The sequence below is a fragment of the Canis lupus genome, chromosome 8, assembly GCF_011100685.1.
Source record: "Canis lupus familiaris isolate Mischka breed German Shepherd chromosome 8, alternate assembly UU_Cfam_GSD_1.0, whole genome shotgun sequence".
NCBI classification, from domain to species: Eukaryota; Metazoa; Chordata; class Mammalia; order Carnivora; family Canidae; genus Canis; species Canis lupus.
In genome coordinates this window covers 36,099,316-36,118,779 of record NC_049229.1, presented here as the reverse complement: position 1 = coordinate 36,118,779, position 19,464 = coordinate 36,099,316, and the positions used below count along the sequence as shown (strand labels likewise).

At 32.9% G+C, this 19,464-nt stretch overlaps 1 protein-coding gene across 6 annotated transcripts in view; it reads right to left on the bottom strand.

The window, feature by feature from the left end:
* Positions 1-19,464, bottom strand: part of MNAT1 (MNAT1 component of CDK activating kinase) — a 188,579-nt gene that overhangs the window by 110,866 nt on the left and 58,249 nt on the right. For all 6 annotated transcript variants that reach the window (XM_038544873.1, XM_038544877.1, XM_038544874.1 and 3 more), the window contains 3 exons: positions 12,052-12,155; positions 5,378-5,518; positions 420-545 (listed from right to left, as the gene is read on the bottom strand). In XM_038544873.1, coding sequence (XP_038400801.1) covers positions 420-545; positions 5,378-5,518; positions 12,052-12,155 — 371 coding nt within the window. The remainder of the gene's footprint in view (positions 1-419; positions 546-5,377; positions 5,519-12,051; positions 12,156-19,464) is intronic.

Genomic DNA, 19,464 nt, shown 5'->3' with positions numbered 1-19,464 from the left:
CTCTCTCTCTAATGAATAAATAAATAAATCTTTAAAAAATAAATAAAAATAAATAAAATGTAAGAAGCTTGGCAATATCCAAGCTTCTTACATGCCATACCAGAAACCAGAAGTCTGTATGTTCTTTTAAGAATGTTTTCCTACACTAGATGCTTAAAATATACAGAATAAGAAAAAAAAAAAATACAAATCCAATATCGTGCACAACAAAATTGTGTTGTGTACTTTGAAAATTATTTATTACTTTTCACTTTCCCCTTACACCACACGTATTCTTCTTGTTTCTACATGTTTAGCCTAGATCAGATACTGTTCTTAAACATCTGAACCTTCGAATTTTTCTGTAGAAATCAATATAAAGTTATAAAGTACAATCCTTAAAATATATTCTTCAAACAAGCAATTAAAATACAGCATACCATTTTGATGCCTGTGGAAAATGTCACTGGTTTTATAGGTTTAGGTTTCTCAAGTTGCATTTCCAACTGAGTAGATCTATCTTTATGCTGAGCCAAAAGCAGAGCAACAGGGAGATCAGAACTCTCCTGTAAGAAAAGTAAAAGTGTAATATCAAAGTTAAAAAGGAAAAACTAATGGGCAACAAGTCTTTTATTTTAAATTATGCCTTTTCATAAGCATTTGATGTCAACCTAAATATTCACTTTATGGAGAACACTTCACAAAAATTTTAACATTCCATAATAAGAAAAGGCTGTTTGAGATTCATAAATCAAAATAACCTGCAAAAAAGTATTCTTATAAAATGCACATTAGAGACAACATAATAGGGTCTTATTTCATCTAGGAAAGCCAACCATATTTATTAAACTAAAAAAATTAAAAGCTAATCACACAAAGAATAATACAAAGTACTATAACTTAGATCAGATGTTTATCTAAGACACATTCTTCGACCAGTGAATTCAGACCAGTCTGCAATTGTTTCCCATTAGATTTCACCTGAGGCCGTTTGGAAATGATCCTTGTTCTGTTTTGCACAATGGAACAATTGTTAAGTACAACCAAAAATATGTTTATTTTCTCCTTTATGGACTTAGTTTTAGAAATTAAGTCTAGCTTTTCTTAACAAAATGATAGTAAATATTTCTGTATCTTATATTGGTACTAAATCAGGGCCCCTATTTACACAAATCTGCACACATACATATTAATAACAAGTAAATTACTAATTCTTATATGTAGGCTTATTTTATCCTGTTTAACATGAAGTTCTCTTACATGTTTAAAGTGCTATGGAACTAAGGTCCAGACCTCTTCCTAAATTTTCAGTTAAATAAGAACACAGAAATACATGCAGAAAGAAGCCAAGAAGGAAGGGATTATATACACACACACACACACACACACACATACACACACACACACACACACACACACACACAGAATACTTTGTATCTGTAAACAAAGTCGAAGGTTACAAACACATTTCTGTCTCCTACACCAAGGCTACCTACATATATACACATATTCTTCAAATGGCCTACAGATTTTTAAAATAGTAACTACCCAGAATTTAATCCTGAAAAAACTATATTGTTAAACATTTCATAGTATGAAAGTAAAAACACAGCAGAATCTAATTTTCTTTCCAAATCTCACGACTTAAGAATATTTTTTAGGCACAAATGTAGTCAATTAACATATTTAAAGGAATTATTTTAAGGCTACAGCACAGAAGTAATTCAAATAACAAGCAATTTATTTCAAAAGAGTTATCCTAGAATAAATTTGTACCCAAAAACTTGGTAACAGAAGTACTTTGAAAGAGCAATGTTACAAGGAATAAAAATTTTTAAATGAAAGAACACAAATTTTATTTATAAAATAGAGCCTTGGGACCTTTAGTAATAATAAAGGAGAATAAATGAAACGTATTATGAAAATATACTTGACTACATTTCATATTCTACAATAAAGCATTAGTTCTGCATTAGTAACAGTATTACTGCGAATTCCTGCAGCTATTCTAGACTTTCATTAAGAATTTTATAATAATAGGGCACCTGGGTGGCTCAGCTGGTTGGGTGTTGAACTACTGATTTCAGCCCAGGTCATGATCTCAGGGTTGTGAGATGGAGCTCCACATCAGGCTCCGCACTTAGCAGGGAGTCTGCTTGTTCCTTTCTCTCTGTTCCTCCCCTACCATCTTCAACTTGCTTACTTTCTAAAATAAATAAATAAAACATTTTTTTTCTTCTAAAAAGGGAACTTTATAATAAACGTCAAAAAAACCCCACAATTTTATAATAAAAATGCAAAATTAAGAGATTTTAAATGGGCTGTGACCCAAAACATCTTTTAAAACCCATTACTAAAAAAAAAAAAAACAAAAAAAAAAAAAAAACCCATTACTATATTTTCATATGTAAAAGTTAACAGAAGAAAAATAAATTTCTTTGGCATTCCTTCTCAACTTATACTCTAAATGAATTAAAATGCTCTTCCAAACTGGTATTTACTCAATAAGCCGAAGTCCTAGGGTAAAGACAAGACACTTCGAAAAGGTTGTCAGTGAATACTTGGGCCTGTTTTAATCCTGGTTTTGTTGTCACATAAAAGGTACTGAATATTAAAATGTCTTGGTAATACAGCTGAAATTTAATAAAAAATAAACATTCTAGGAATCTAAAACTAATTTTGACATTAAGACAATTTACTTCAATCTGCTTTATTCCATTTTAGCACTCAAAACTCTGAAGCCTAAAAATCTTCATAAATGTTAAATTAGAATTAAGCAGGAGCTCTAACAACATCAAAAATCTACAGAGTAAAATAAACTATGGGAACATACATGCTCTCAGGAATACATACAATGCAGATTCAGCCATGCAAGTTATTTAATTTTTCTGTTTCCAGTCTATCTTGAAAAGTTCTCTAAACTACATTAATTGCCTGAAGGTATACTGTTTAATATTTAAAGAAATTTTAATAAGACTGCCTGTAATACTCATTAAAAGCTTTATAATGGCCATTTTTTAAGGATTATTTTAATTGACTTTAAGCAAGCCATCTGGCAAACAATATTTCTAATAAAAATCAGCTACTACATTTGACAACAATATTAGCCCTTAACAAAATTTAAGACATAACTGAAGAGAATTTTCAAATAGGAATATAAAAAGATTTAATAAGTCAGGACCTGTTTAAAAAATCTTTTTCCAAACTGTTAAAAAAAATTTAATTTACAGTTAGGATTAAATAAATGGACTTTTTAGGCAACATTATGGTGAATGCTAAATCATAAACATTAAGACCATAACATTAAAATCCTGTCACATACAGTATAATGTAATGCTTTTTAAAGGTTAAAAAGTGACCATTAGCACAAAAACCAAACCCCAAAAACAAGAGAAAAAAATTCTATTTAGTACTTGTTGTCTAAATTAGATCCAGAGAGTAATTCTAAGATTTAAACTTCTATACATATTTATAAATGCCAATATTATCTTTTTTATAGAATCTAACACAAGAACATAGAAATACAAAGTGTTTTTTTACTTATTAAAGATTCAGAAAGATAAAAAGAAATTTAATAAATTCTTTCAATTAGTCAATAAGGATTAAACATACGGTCACATTTTAACAAAAAAATTAATGATTATTTAAAAATTAAAGTAACAGAATTTTTAAAAATAAAATGAGGAAACCAGAAATTCAAAATGTACTGGTATTCTAAGACAATATGTCGTAATTAATTCTTCTAATGAATACAGTAAATTGCTAAGGATTATTTAACCATAATGTTACATGATCTAAGCCGTGAAGAAAGTATGTGCAGTAATGACTTGCAGGTGAAGAAAACAGGAAGTTGCAGGGGGTGGGGGAGGAGGTCTCACAAAAACTAATATTAACTCCAGATTATACACAATGTACAACATTGGCAGTTTCACATCTTGCTTCATGCCCCACTGAATTAAAGGGGAGCTTCATGCCAATAGCAGCTCAATGAAGCAGCAAAACTTATTACTTTAAGGACTAAAAAAACATGCAAGAGTAATTGCTATGCAAAGCAACCTAACCTCAAAATTAAATCTAAAAACTCCGTACTAGATGCAATATTTTTTAAATGTTAAAGTGTATTTTCATTTCATATCTAAGTTCTATATTTGGAATTAATTCAATTAATTGAAAAAAGGAGAAGGGTTACCAAGGAAAAGTGTATTCTTCTTTGTACAAAATGATAGGGGATAGAACCTCTCAATAAAGTAATTTTAAATCAATATTTACTAATATGTTCTTTAAAGTTTTTAATTACTCACAAAATATACATCAACAAAAAAGGTAAAATGCACGTGTCATTTCAATTGTTAAAAACCACAACTGAAAAAAAAAACCCACAACTGACACTTAATAGTTTCAAGAAAAATTAATAGAAATCGCTAAGGAAAATACCATATTCTATTTTATATGTTGCTGTCTTCATTTTCAGAACCCAATTTATACTCCACTTACACAAAGTAGATCGGGTTTATGATAGGCATTTTCTATCTAAGTCTCATTAACGTCCTTTCTTTCACTTTTCTTTTGCTTTCTTCACCTACTTCTAATTTAATTATCTTGCTTTCTCTTTTTATTCCTGGCTAGCTGACTTTTGGCCAAAAGAACAGTGGAAAAATATATACATAAACATTTACCCAATCACAAATAGAGTAAAAAACACCTTATCAAGTAGATCAAAGAATTAAAGTATGTTAACACCAAACAGAATTTAATTATATGGACAGAAAAGGAAAGGGAAGAACGCAAAAAGACTCCTGGAGAGGACCATTTCTACTGTGACTTTATCAGTATAACCCCAGCTTATAAGTATCAAATAATATAGTATCAAATTTATGAAATACTTCATAAACCTTAGTTATTAATACTGCTATTATCTAACAATGGTGAATACTTAGGGTAGTAATTATTGGAAAACAAAAACACTTGCAAAACACTGCCATTTCTTTCAAATATGTTCTTTCTCATGGAAAAATATGAAACACAGTTCTAACAGAGTAACCAGAATCATCATAAATTTCACCATGAAGCCAAAATACTTGCAAATGAGCAGTTACAAGAAAGCCAGTATTAATCAGGAGAAAACTGCTCTGAATACAATGAGTTTTAGTAAGTTTAAAAACACATAAATAACCTATTAATAGTACACTGTCTTATATCAGTTATATTGCTCTTTCATCTGAAAATAAAATGGATATTGAAAAAATTGTTTTTTTTTAATGAAGGAACAGAAGTTGAATACAGTAGCACTGAATATACCAGTAGAAATGCCACTTAAATGCCATTATCCAGCATAATAAATAGGAAAGATAAGCTCTGAAAACTAATGATTTTTACTGCACTTAGCATTAGTACGTACCAGTTCATCTAAAAACGCCTGCTTATTCTTCCTTTTTAGAATCTGCTGCAGTTGTTCTTCTTTTTGTATAAATAGTCTTCTTTGTTCATTTTCCTGTCTTTCTACCTCTAAAGCTTCTTCCAATTCCTCCTGTTCCCGAGTCTAAAACAGAAATATTTATATACAGCATGGAATAAATTTAGTAACTAAAATCAATCCTATACTACACTCTGACACTTTCTTTTTTGGAAGCATAAAACACACTAGTCATTTACAGTTTAACACAGCAGCAATTCTACTCTGAAGGAACTAGAGTCATTTTATTTCATGTGGACATGTTACTATTAAAGAGAATGACACCTACCACTAAACAAACACCCAAATAAGTACACTGTGCCCAGCTGTAGGAAATGTGCTTAATAATGTATTTGTAATTATTACAGATAGTTTCAAGTCATTCATTTTAGAAGATTTAACAAGAAAAACAAAACCAAAAACCCAACAAAAACAACAAAGAGACAATCTATATACAGAACTACTTATTGAAACACTCCATTGAAAAGGTTGGCTTATTTAAAAAAAAAAAAAAACAATTTCCAGATCATTCCAGATAATGAAAAGTTATCACTGTACTAAGCTTCTTTTTCCCAAACTGAAATAACTCTTTATGATGCTAGAGTTCCAAGTAGTGTTCGTTTAAGGGAAGTTCTAAAAACCTGAAGTTCTTTTCTAATATAAGCATATAAATTTCCAGAGTCTTCTTTGTGTACTGAAAAATTCAAAATTTAAAGCTAATATGTAAACAGAATGAACCATAGTTCTACTCATTCTTCTTTTATGGAGTTCCTCAGAAATATTAAAGAATTCCAAGCTCTGAAATTCATTCCAACTCTAAGTCATACTTAAAAAGCAATAGTATACCTAGTCTTTGCTCTTTAATTCTTATGAATGAAAAATACAGTAAAATCTAAATGGCTTTAAGGCTCTTTTTTCTTTTTTAATCTGACAGAACATTGAGAAATTACAGCACCTCAAGGTAAATACAGAATGAAGGAAGACAGCATAATAGCTTTGAGCATCATGGATCTATGAATAACAGATACCTCAGAAAAATATATGCTTTATATAAATAATATTTAAAACCTTTTATTAGCTTTTTTTTTCAATTCACATATTACATAAGATTTTCAAACAAAAAGATGTTTCACTTACAATTCAAATTCAGTATGAGATCCAAAAGTTTAGCATCTGGTCTCCCAAAGCTGATCATACTCCTATATTCCTTATGTCCACTCAGTGTACACCTACATCTCAGCCAATTCCATTTGAAAACATAAATTCATTTCTGTTTCCTTGTTTCCCCCTCCCATTCCCCTTAAATTAAATGAGTAGCTACATTCTATTAGTATCTCTCCCTATAATTTTACAAAATTTTCCTTCTCTATTGGCAAGGTTGCTACTCTAACTCAGGCCCCCAGTGGAGAAAAAAATTCAAAATTGCTATAGAAGTATTAGTAGGAATAAATGTAAAAAGTTAAGGGTTGAGATATGAAAGCTAGAAAACTGAACCGTTTGACTGGAAGCATATAAGCAGAAAAAGATGAGCCTACAGTAAAATAGTAACATATCAATTAAGTGTAACAAGTGTTAAAGAAGGTACAGTGAAAACAGAATTGATAGAATGGTAAACTCTCTTTGCAATGATAAAGGACACACAGAGAAAGAAAAGATTTCATACAGAGTGTTATGGGTTAAATGTAACCCCAAAAATATATGTTGAATCTTAAATCTTGGTACCTGTAAATGTAACCTTATTTGAAAATAGGGTCTTTGCAGATGTAATCAAGTTAAGATGGGGTCATAATGGAAATACAGACAAACAGAGGAGAAGGCCATGTGAAGACAAAGGTAGAGCTCAGAGTGGTACTGAAGGTTGCTGACAACCACCATGTGCTAGAAGAGGCAAGGAAGATTCTTCCCTAGAGCATTTAGAGAAAGCATGATGACCCTGATGGCACCTTAATTTTAGACTTCTAGACTCCAGAACTGTGATAAATTCCTGTTGTTGTAAGTTTTTAATAATTTGTTACAGCAGCCCTAGGAAACCTAGGAAGTTGAGCTAAGACTTCAAACAGTAGCTATTTGGCCCACTGGAGAGTGGAACAGCTATTCAGGCAGAGAAAACAAAGGTACAAAGACCTGAATGAAGCTGGAATGCTTGGTATGGCCAAGTCATGAAGTATGGGGGTAGTGAAAAGTTCTAGATAAAAGTGGAAAGGCAAGTAGAGGGCAGATCATGGAGGGTCCATCAACCATACTAAGGAAATTTGTGCCATACTAAGACAATCAGAAAGAAATTAAGGAAATTTGAGGGATAACTTTAGAAAGACAACTTCAAGCAGTGAAGTATACAGATCAATCTGGCCACAACTGTAGACAGGAAAACCAGTTAAAAGAACATTTCAATAACCCAGATAAGAAATGATAAGAGCTAATCATAGAATTAGAGGGGGATCCAGATTTGAAAAATGATGAGGAGAGGCTATCAACAGGAAGACAGACCAGATAAGGCTTGAACACTTGGATAAAGAACATAATAGTAGAGACCAGCGGTAAAGATTTAAAAATTCAGCTCTGGAATGCTGAATTAAAAGTGTCTATAATATATCAAGATGTAAATGTCTATTAACTATTTATAGAATATGTATATATTACATAGTATAAATCTAGGAGCTGAGGAGAAAAACAATGTGCTGCAGAAACATTTGAGAGTAATTAGTATAAAAAGGTAAGTCATAAAAAGAAGCACTGAAAGGAACCATGTTTCAGAGTCAGGAAGGAAAGCTAAGCCTCTTAAGATGATGAAAGGGGAAGGTGAGAGCAGCAGGATAAGGAGGAGAATAGAGTAGCCCCACAGAAGTTAAGGAAGAGGGATTCAGTATCAAGGGAGAAGCCTACACCAAACACTGCCACCAGGCTGAATGAGATTCAGACCAACAGTCTACCATCTTTAGCAATGAGAAACTGGTAGCCTCCATTTTCTCACTGAAATAGAATATATGAGTATCCTAGACCTAGTAGGCCTCAATAAATATTGACTGACTAGCTAGTTGACTGACTAGCTTCAACTAGCTAGTTGAAGAACTGGGAAAATAGCCATCATTAAAAATCAAACATCGTGGGGACAATGAAGTAGGTAATGAACTGAGAGAAGGGAAGCAAGTTGAAAACTAAGTCTCTGTATTCTTCCTAATAACACTATCTTACCCAATCTACCCCTTGCCTTCACCTCCCACTCCTAATCCATCAGTGAGACTTGCTACCTTTTTTTAAGACTTGCTATTTTAAAATCAAATAGTTTCTCCAATTGATCCTCACCTTTCCGTTTCTTGTTTAAGTCACCTCTGAATTCACCAACATGATTGCAATAACTTCCCTTTGGTTTCTCGAACTCCAAGCTCAATTCTTTCAAATTCAACCTCCACAAAACCACTCCATGTATTCTAACACAGACAATACCTTATCATCACATGTTTTAAAACCCTTTAATGACAATCATCCACAGCCACGTTCTTACAACATTACTCCAAGGAATCTTGGAGCTCCCTAATAAGATGCCTAAGGTACACTACATAAAAGACTGAGCAGATGGGAATTCTGCCTGTCCTCTTCCCAGGATCCCTTTAACCAAAGTATTCCAAGCAAGCTTTAATTTGAAGAAAAAGCTCACCAATTTAAATATAAAAACAACTGGGACACCTCAATGACTCAGTCAGTTAAGCGTCAGACTCTTGATTTCAGTCATGATCTCAGGGTTGTGACATCAAGCCCTGGGGTCAAGCTATGCATTGGGCATGGAACCTGCTTAAGATTCTCTCTCTCTCTCTCTCTCTAAAAAAAATAAAAAATAAATTTAAAAAATTCACACATAAAAACTGGTCTCTGTAAGCCCAAATTATTTTTCATAATAAATTTCCTTATGTGACCTACGTCCTTTCTACTTCTCCAACTTCAACTCTCTCTATTGAACTTTGGCAGTATAAAACTACTAAAATCTCTCAGAACTGATTATCCATGCCTTCCTGCCTTTGCTGATGATTTCTTTCTGCCTGAATGTTTTTATGTAGCCTCCCTATTCCCACCCTTGTCCCATCTTCTTCACCTTGGCAAGTTTCCACTTGTCCTTTAAGACTCCATTGCAGGCAAGATCTCACCTAGAATGTCTTTCCCGATATTCCCAGAATAGATTAGATATCCCTCCTCTATACTCCTATAGTAACAAGCACACACTTTCCACATGCTTATGACACTGTATCGAAATTACTTAGCTTCTTACTCATCTTTCTGTATAATATGCTTAGCAGATGATGAACAAATGTTACTGAATTGACTTTTTTAGTCTGCTAAACTGATAGACATTTACACAGCAATCTCTGCTGTGAGAATCTAGAAAACTGAAAATAAAAATTAAACTAATTTTAAATAACAGGTGTTGGCCAGGATGTGTAGAAAAAGGAACCCTCATGCACTACTGGTAGAAATGTAAATTGGTATAGCCACTGTGGAAAATAATATGGAAGTTCCTCAAAAAATTAAAAATAGAAATAGCATATGATCCAGTAATTCCACTACTGGGTATTTACTCAAAAGGAAACAGTAATTTAAAAAGATATGTACACCCCTATATTTACCGCAGCATTATTTAAAATAGCCAAGTATGTATGCAACCCAAGTGCACATTGACAGATGAGTGGATAAAAAAGATGTAGAGTGTACATACATACACACACAGGAATATTACTCAGCCAGCCATAAAGAAAGGATGAGATCTTTTCATTTGCAACAACACAGATGGACCTAGAAGGTATTATGCTAAATGCAGCAAGTCAGAAGTCAGAGAAAGATAGATATCATATGATTTCACTTATATGTGAGATCTAAAAAACAAAACAAATGAACAAACAAAAAGCAAAAACAGACCCATAAATACAAAGAACAAATTGGTGGCTGCCAATGAGGTGGGGGGGAGAGGGAGATATGAAGTTATGGAATGAATAAACTCACAGAGATAAAAGGTACAGCATAGAGAATATAGTCAATGGTATTATAATAGTATTATATGGTGACAGAAGGTAGTTACACTTGGAATGAGCATATGTGTTATGTATGCTTGCTGAATCACTATATTGTACATCTGAAACTAACGTAACAATCTGTATCAACTGTAGTTCAATTAAATAATAAATAGAATAGAATAAATACTAAGCTAATCTTCACTAAGTCTCTATTTTAAGATTAGATCACATTCCGTTTCTCTGTGCTCATACTGATAGGTACCAGTTTCATGAAACAAGTAAGATCCCCTTAGCAGACAACTCATGTCAGAAATGGGTCTATGTCAGAAATGGGTCACTTTATATAACTAATCATGGAGAAGACTTTTTCTTTTCTTCTTTGATAGAACTTTGATGTTTTTGAACAGTTAGACTTCAACATTCAGAGACATTAAAAGCAAGCTGCTACCTCAGATTAGTAAAAAGACATCAGCCATGTAAGTTAGTCCATATTCCATGCGCCACAAGAGAGTTGGGCTCTACCCAATGATACCACAGTTACTAATACATGTCAACTAGCACCATCTTTAAAAATGTGGTCCCCATGTCTGTATGTTTAAACCAATACCAAATACCCAGGTCAGTATCACTAATAGGTATAATATTCTACACAGAGTGATAGTTAATGTCAATGAATTACTGACCAAATCACTTAGTTAAAATATATCTAGGTATTCAACAATAGAACAAAAGGAATAAAAGCAATACAAATATTCCCACTGAAATAAAGTATTTGTTTTATTCAATAACCTATCATTATAAAGTTTTCAGATAATTAGAAATTTCTGTCTTAAAATAAATAACCAGCCTGAAATTCTATTCTTTCACAGCAACTCTCAGTATTTCCTAGCTTAAAATGCTGAATGGAAAAAGTACTCACTTAAAAGGAACATCCTAAAAAAAAAAAAAAAAAAAAAAAAAAAAGGAACATCCTTCCATTAGTGAGTTAAATGAGGCTAATGCAACAAGTTACCTAGGCATACCTATTTTGCATGTATCTTCTAATGTACCGAGAGAAGGCTACTGGGCAAAGAGAGTCTTTTTTATGGCACATTGATCCTCTAATGAGACACCTTTCTATTCTAAGGAAGCCAGGCTGGGTATGAATGAAATGAAAATGCAGTGTCAATTCCTTGAGAGCTTTATGGCAGGAAAGAAGTACATAAATGAAACACTCCTAAAACTATAAGGAGAAGTCCTAAAACTTCTAAACATAAGATGAAAACACAAGCTATGTGATCCAGATATGACTAGTATCACTTTGACCAACAATCACAAATTCCTGATAAAGCACCTCAAAAATAAGTACCTCTGCTTTTCTCCAAAACTAGAAAGGCAATATTAAATAATTGACAGTGTGTGTGTATATATATATTATATAGAATATACTTTAATAATGCCATCAAAGTTGTTTTAGCTACACTGTGCCTCCTACCTACATGCCTACATACTTGTATTTCTGGCCTGGATTTCAGCTAAACTCTTTGTAAATTTAACATGTTTTAAAAGAAGATAGCTTTTCAAGGATCATATGGAAACACTCATTTCTAACGAAAAAGAAGAAAATACTTAGCAACCAACCAGCTTTAACTTATTTTTCTGAATGACATCTTTGTTTTCTTTTTGGTACATCTCCATTTTCTTTTTGGTGTTGTCCAAATCCACATTGTTGGTCAAGTTGAAAACTGCATCAAATAGGAAACAATGACAGGAAATATAGTTTTAATATAAACCTTGAGTAGCAAATAAAAAAGAATTCATCACAGTGAATTAATTAATTTAAAAAACACATTTAATTAAGTAATTAAATAAATTAAGTAATTCATCAGATTATCATTATTTACAGCTCTATTTATGTCCTTTTACCCACTACTCATTTTAGAGGCTAATTCTAGTTCAGCAACTATGTTTTCAAAAGCAAGTGAACCTTAAGACTGTCAGACTACCACACATAATATCTAAATCTCTGAATCACCATAGAAAACCTAAGATATGTGCTTGCCATAATATTAGATTTGATTTTTATAGTCCCCAGTGTAACTTTAAAATATAAAAAAGATTTAAATTTTTTAAGTAAAAAGAGTACGTCTGGGATCCACTATACTGGTCAGAATCAACACTGAAAAGAATCTGTGCTCCATAAACAGAAAAAGTATCCAAAAGAATAAAAAATATTCTATATTTGTGTAATTTACAGCAAACAAAAACAAGGTTTTTTTAAAGATTTTATTTATTTGAGAGAGAGAGAGCATGAGTAAGGGGAGAGGGGGAAAGGGAGAGAGAGAGAGAGAGAGGGAGAAAGAGAGAGAGAGAGAGAGAGAAGAGAAGCAGACTCCCCACTGAGCAGGGAGCCCAACACAGGGCTGGATCCGAGAATCCTGGGATCACAACCTGAGCTGAAGGCAAATGCTTAACTGAGTCACTGACGTATGTTCAAAAAAGTGACAAATTTCAATGAGTTAGAATTTTTTATAATTTTTTAATTAATTTTTAAATAATTTTACAATTTTATAGAAGTCCAACTCAAAATAATGCCTTATTCCCTTTTAAGTTTACATATAGAGATCAGTCACTATGATACTTTGAATAACAACCAAAAATACCTCTTTTGGTATATACAAATTCATATTATAAAGTACCAATCCACAACCCCACCCCTTACAGTGTTTGCACCAGCCTGCAAAAGAAAAATCTGTATCATTAAGACTCTCCTATTCCATAACTCAATTCAGACCTCCTTTGGGTTCCTTTGTAATCTTTCTCCATCCATTATTAGCCATTCTATCCCTTCTCCAATTACTTATCTTTACTTCCTGCTTGTTCTATAAACAGGTTTGAGCTACCCTAAATAATTATGCTAAAAGCCATGTTTTAACAGATTCCTTCCTCATCTCACTCCTTCCTTTAACCAACTCCAATAGGTCCTAGCCTTTCTTCTTTACTTGTTCTCTGTTCTTTTTCTTCTTATTTGAATATATAGTTGACACACAATGTTATATCAGCTTCAGGTTTACAACATAGTGATTCAACAACTATAGGTTATGTTATGCTCACCACAACTGAAGTTACCATGGGTCACAATACAACCTGATTACACACCACTGACTATATTCCCTATGCTGTACTTATTTCCCTACGGCTTATTCATTCCATAACTCAAAGCCTGTTATCTCCTACTCCCTTTCACCCACGTTGCACAGCCCCTCACCATCTCCCCCACTGACAATGATCAGTTTGTTCTCCATATTTATAGGTCTGTTTGACTTTGTGTTTGTCTATTTCATTTGTTTGTTTTTTTACATTTCACATATAAGTGAAAGCATATGGTATTCTCCTAAGGCAAGGGAAACAAAAGCCAAAATATACTATTAGTATTCCATCATAAAACAAAAAGCCTTTTGCACAGTAAAGAAAACCAACAACAAAACAAAAAGGAAACCTGTTGAACAGAAAAGATATCTGCAATGATACACCTGATAAGGGGTTAATATATAAAATATATAAAGAACTGATACAACAATGCCAAAAAAATATAAATAATCCAATTAAAAAGTAGAGGACCTGAATAAACAGGGTTTCCAAGGAAGACATACAAATGGCCAACATATGCGAAATAATGCTCAACATCATTCATCTCAGGAAAATGCAAATCAAAACCACATTTTGTGAGATATCACTTATACCTGTCACAATGGCTAAACTCAAAAAAGAAATAACAAGTGTTGGCAAAGATGCAGAGAAAAAGGAACCCTAGTATACTGTTGGTGGGAATGTAAATTAATGTAGTAACTGTGGAAGACAATATGAAGGTTCTTCAAAAGAGTAAAGGTATAAATACCATATGATCCAGTTAATTCCATTACTAGGTATTTGTCCAAAGAAAAACACTAATTCAAAAAGATACATGCACACCTATGTTTACTGCAGCATCATTTACAATAGTTAAAATGTGGAAGCAATTCACATGTCCATTAATAAAGGAATGGATAGGGAAGATGTGGTATGTACATACAATGGAATATTAGCCATAAAAAAAAGATGAGACCTTGACATTTGCAACAACATGGATGGACCTGGAAGGTGTTGCACTAAGTGAAATAAGTCAGAGAGAGAAAGTCAAACAGTTCCTAGACATTTGGATTATAGAGGCTTATAAAAATTGAAAAGTGATATTGGGAGCCCAACATAGGGTTACCTATTTTGTTGAGTAAGGCATCAAACATACTCTAAAGACCAATCTGATCCATTATTTCATTTTTATCTCCTCAAAAGGCCAATAGATTTTAGAACATCAACTTATCATAACCACTGTTAAAAACCCAAGCTCATATATAGGTATGCAGAAAACACAAAAGCAATCATCAATTCTGTTACATGCAATATTAAAGCTCTGGGAGAAATGAGAGAAACTGAGAAACAACAGGCCTCTAGCTATTTCTCTAACTTTTTTACCACAAAGTAGAAAAGAAAATACTAATGGTGGTAAACCAGGGAATGTGGCTAGGACGCAATGTAAAGCATTCCCCATAAATCACCCTCTAGCCCCAACACAAAACAAAGAAGGAGGCTCAAAACTAGCAACTGCTCTTAGAAAGTCAACCGTGATCCATTTGTTAATAGAGTGTGATTCTGCAGTCTTTGCCAATCACTCATAATTTACTCCTTGTATTGAGCCACCAAATCCAATAATCTTTTACAACCTCTATCATCCTCAATATCTATGCCTACTTAATAATATTGATCACTTATTTATCCTTAGGCACTTCCCTCTTTTAACTAAGTTAATACATTTTCCTGATCTCTCTCTACTACTCCAGCAACTCTTTCCTATTTCTACCTTTTTCTACCTATTTCTACCTCTGGCTCTTCTTAGTCTCTAAGTAATCTGTATGATTATGGCTTTTGCTCTCTTTCCTCCCTCTATATTCTTTCAGCAATCTCATCACTTCCCATAGTTTCAACCAAATAAATGCCAAGAAAAGCTGACACTATCTCAAAGTGCATTTCAGAAAAGCAAACACATAATTATCTCCAAATTTGTTCCTGTATCTGTTCCTGTATCTGTTATGATTATCATGCTAAACCACCAAGATTTAACACATGATTCATCTGATCCACTCTCCTTTGCATTCTACAAGCACTAGTAGCCAAATCCTATAGATTCTACCACCAAAACTCTCCTTAAATATGCCCTTATTCTCAAAGTGCCCTGACAATACATCAAGCTGAAATGTATTTCTCCCTGGATAATTTATAATAATCTCTGACTTAATTTCCTATCTCCAGAATCTTTGCATCTGACTCTATACTCTAACCCAATCAATAATATACAATGCTGAAGCACACTTCTAATCACCTTGCACCTCTACCACCCTATAGTTCTTTCATCCCTTCTGCCTTTCCTCTTTTTACTAGGGAAAATACACACACAAACACACACACACACACACACACACTTTTAGAATTCAGAACCCTTTACAATCTAGCTATACCATTTTTCTCTCTCCTAAATAAAGACCTCTCTTGAAAGTAGACAGTCTGCATTTCCCAAATGCCCCCTACATTTCCTATTCCAGTTCCTCTGATCACACCATTCTGCCTAGAATACCTTATCACCATTCCTACTACTGAAACTATACCCAATCTTTATTTTTTTTAAAGATTTTATTTATTTATTTATTTATTTATTTATTTATTTATTTATTTATTTATTTATTTCTAGAGACACAGAGAGAGAGAGAGAGAGGCAGAGACACAGGCAGAGGGAGAAGCAGGCTCCATGCAGAGAGCCCGACATAGGACTCGATCCAGGGTCTCCAGGATCACGCCCGGGGCTGCAGGCGGCGCTAAACTGCTGCGCGCCACCGGGGCTGCCCTATACCCAATCTTTAAATGTTTATCCAAATACTGCCTTTTCAATGACATTTCCCTGCTTCCCTAACTAGAAATAACTTCCTTTTCTTACAAATGTTAAAAACATTATTTACAGCTCATAAAGAAATCTTTCTACTTCATTTAATCTGTATACACATACACAGCACTCTTTACTCACACTTCATCTTGCACTCAAAGATCATATTTTATATAATCTTTGTATCATCCAAACATAAAGAAAAGAAGAAAGGAAAGGAGTAAAGAATTCAATGATTATCTATTCAGTTCCCACCACTACGTGCTGTGAGCATACAAAGATTTTCCTATTTTCAAAGACTAAAGAGCTCTCATTAGGGAGATCAACCCTAAACACATAAACTGAAGTAATAATATAGGACACTACATGATCAAGTGAAAAAAGGGAAGAACTAAAAGTATCCTTGCTTTATGCATCAAATATTATCTAGCACTGTACTGGTTGCTGAATTAAGTATTTATTAAGAGAATAAACTGTCCTTCCTTTTAATGGAATCAGCTACCAATTAACCCTACTAAAACAAAGTTCTGATTATGTCATTGAGTCATGAGTTACTCAGTTCACTCACTGCTTCTGTATTCACACTGTCTTGAAAAAGGAAAATCCAATCTTATCTCCCATTGCTTTTTCCTCTCTACTCTGTGAATTTTGCAGATTCCTCAGTGCTTCTTCAAGAACCAATGGAAAGAAATATTAAGCAATTCCAACCAGAGAGGCTCTGCTTCATTTGTTTGCTTGAAGTGATCTCCTCAAAACTTTGCTTGAAGAATACACTCTACACTGTGTATCAAGTATCTACGAAGTACATATGACAGGCACTATGTCCAGCATTTGACCTAATTACATCACTTAAAACTCCCAATAACCTTTTGAGATAGGTACTTCTGTTAGTCATACTTTACAGATAAGATTTCAAGACATTAAATAACTACATCCAAGTTATACAGCCAGTAAATGTTGTAACCAGGATTTTAACATAAACTACCTGACTCCAAAGCCTGAACTTTTATCTACAACACTAGTTGTACTGTTTCTCTCAATGTCTGGAGAACACTAATAACACAGTTCAGCTCTTCCTCTGCACCTGTACAGGCTCTGTACTTTCCTACTTCCATACTTATGATCGTACTGCACCCAGAGGATCCATATCTTAGTACCAACATGAACCTAGAACAACTGTGGTTATCCATATCTGACTCACTCTATACCCAATTGAATCACCAGCTCTTCTTTATAATTCACTTTGCAAGTACAATCTTTCTATCCCTGAATGTCCACAATGTATTGCTTAATATCAAGCTGGTGCCACTTATCTAGTTTCTACCCTATAAAATTATTTTCAATGTACATATCTATTTGACCTAATAGAGTGTTCCTTGAGGGCAGATTCTAGGTATGATTCATCTTTATCACTCCCAGAACTTCAATAAAAGATTTCCAAAACATACCCATTAAAATGACCAAAATCCAATACACTTGACAACACCAAATGCTGACATAGATACGGAGGAACAGGAATTCTCATTCACTGCAGCAGGAACGCAAAATGACACAACACTTTGAAAGACAGTTTGTTTCTTACAAAATGAAACATATTCTTACCATTTTATCCAACAATCACACTTCTTGGTATTAATCCAAAGGAACTGAAAACGATGTCCACACAAAAACCTGTACACAAATGTTCACAGCAGCTCTCTTCTCAAATGCCAAAGCACAGAAGCAACCAAGATGTCCTTCAATAGTTTAATGGATAAATTGTGGTACATCCAGACAATGAACTATTATTCAGCATTAAATTGAAACGAGCAATCAAATCATGAAAAGACATGGAGGAATCTTAAATATTAGTACTAAGTCAAAGAAGCCAATTTGAGAAGGTTATATACCATATGGTTCCAACCACATGACAGTCTAAAAAAGTAAAGACAGAAAAAGATCAATGGTTGCCAGAAGTTAGGGGAGGAAGAAGTGACAAATAAGCAGAGCACAGAGGAATTTTAGGGCAATGAAACTATTCTGTATAATACCATAATTGTGGATATATGTCATTACATATTTCTCCAAACCCATAAAATATACAACATAAAGAATAAACTCTCAAACTATAGTCTTTGGGCAATAATGATATGTCAATGTAGGTTTATCAATTATAACAAATTTATCACTTTGTTGGGGTGATGTTGGTAGCAGGAAGTCTGTGCATTTGTGGGGCAGGTGATATATGGGAACTCTGTATTTTCCACTTAATTTTGCTATAACTCTAAAACTGCTCTAAAAATAGTCTATTTAAAAAAAAAAAGAATTTCCCATCTGGTAAGAGATCAAGAAATACTTGTTGAATTAGCATAAGAGGAAAAATAAATAAACCAATGTTAGCACTTATAATTATCTCTATAATTATAGATTTAGTTAAAATGATCTTTATAATTACAGAATGGCAAAGCAAGTAGATATAAAGTACAGGAAAAAAATTATCTTGGTTTTTTTTGGTTATAAATCTGAGAAGTAAAGGTAATCAAATTGATATTCTATATTGAATTCTAATAGAATATGTAGAGCAGTTTAAAAAAAAGTTTATCAGAAAGGTAGACAGTGTAGTATTGATTTAAATTTTCTATTAAGTAGAATCCAGAAATAGGTAAAGTTGAATTATAAGTGAAATTTATCTGTATACAACTTCTTTTATGCTTATTAAAAACTTTATGATCAATTCCAATAAAATTAAAATAACCAATTTATTTCATTTTTTCATTTAGAAAGCCAAGGTAATAGCAACATAATAGACATAAATTTATAATCATAAAAAATACAAATTGCTTCCTTTAAAAAGAAAAAAAAAGTTTTTTTAAAAAGTAAAGTACTATTTTAAAAACTTTTTAGATTAAGTCTCACACATGCCATAATGAATCAGGTTGATATAACAGTCTCAAAGAAAAAAAGAGTACAAGACAATTTTCTATAACAATCATTTGCCCCTTTATCTGGTTGCTGGCTTAGCTCAGATGTTGACCTGCCTTTAGTCAAGTATTAAAAGGCAACAAAAAACCTATTGTATTTTCTGAAAGATTTAATGTTATTTA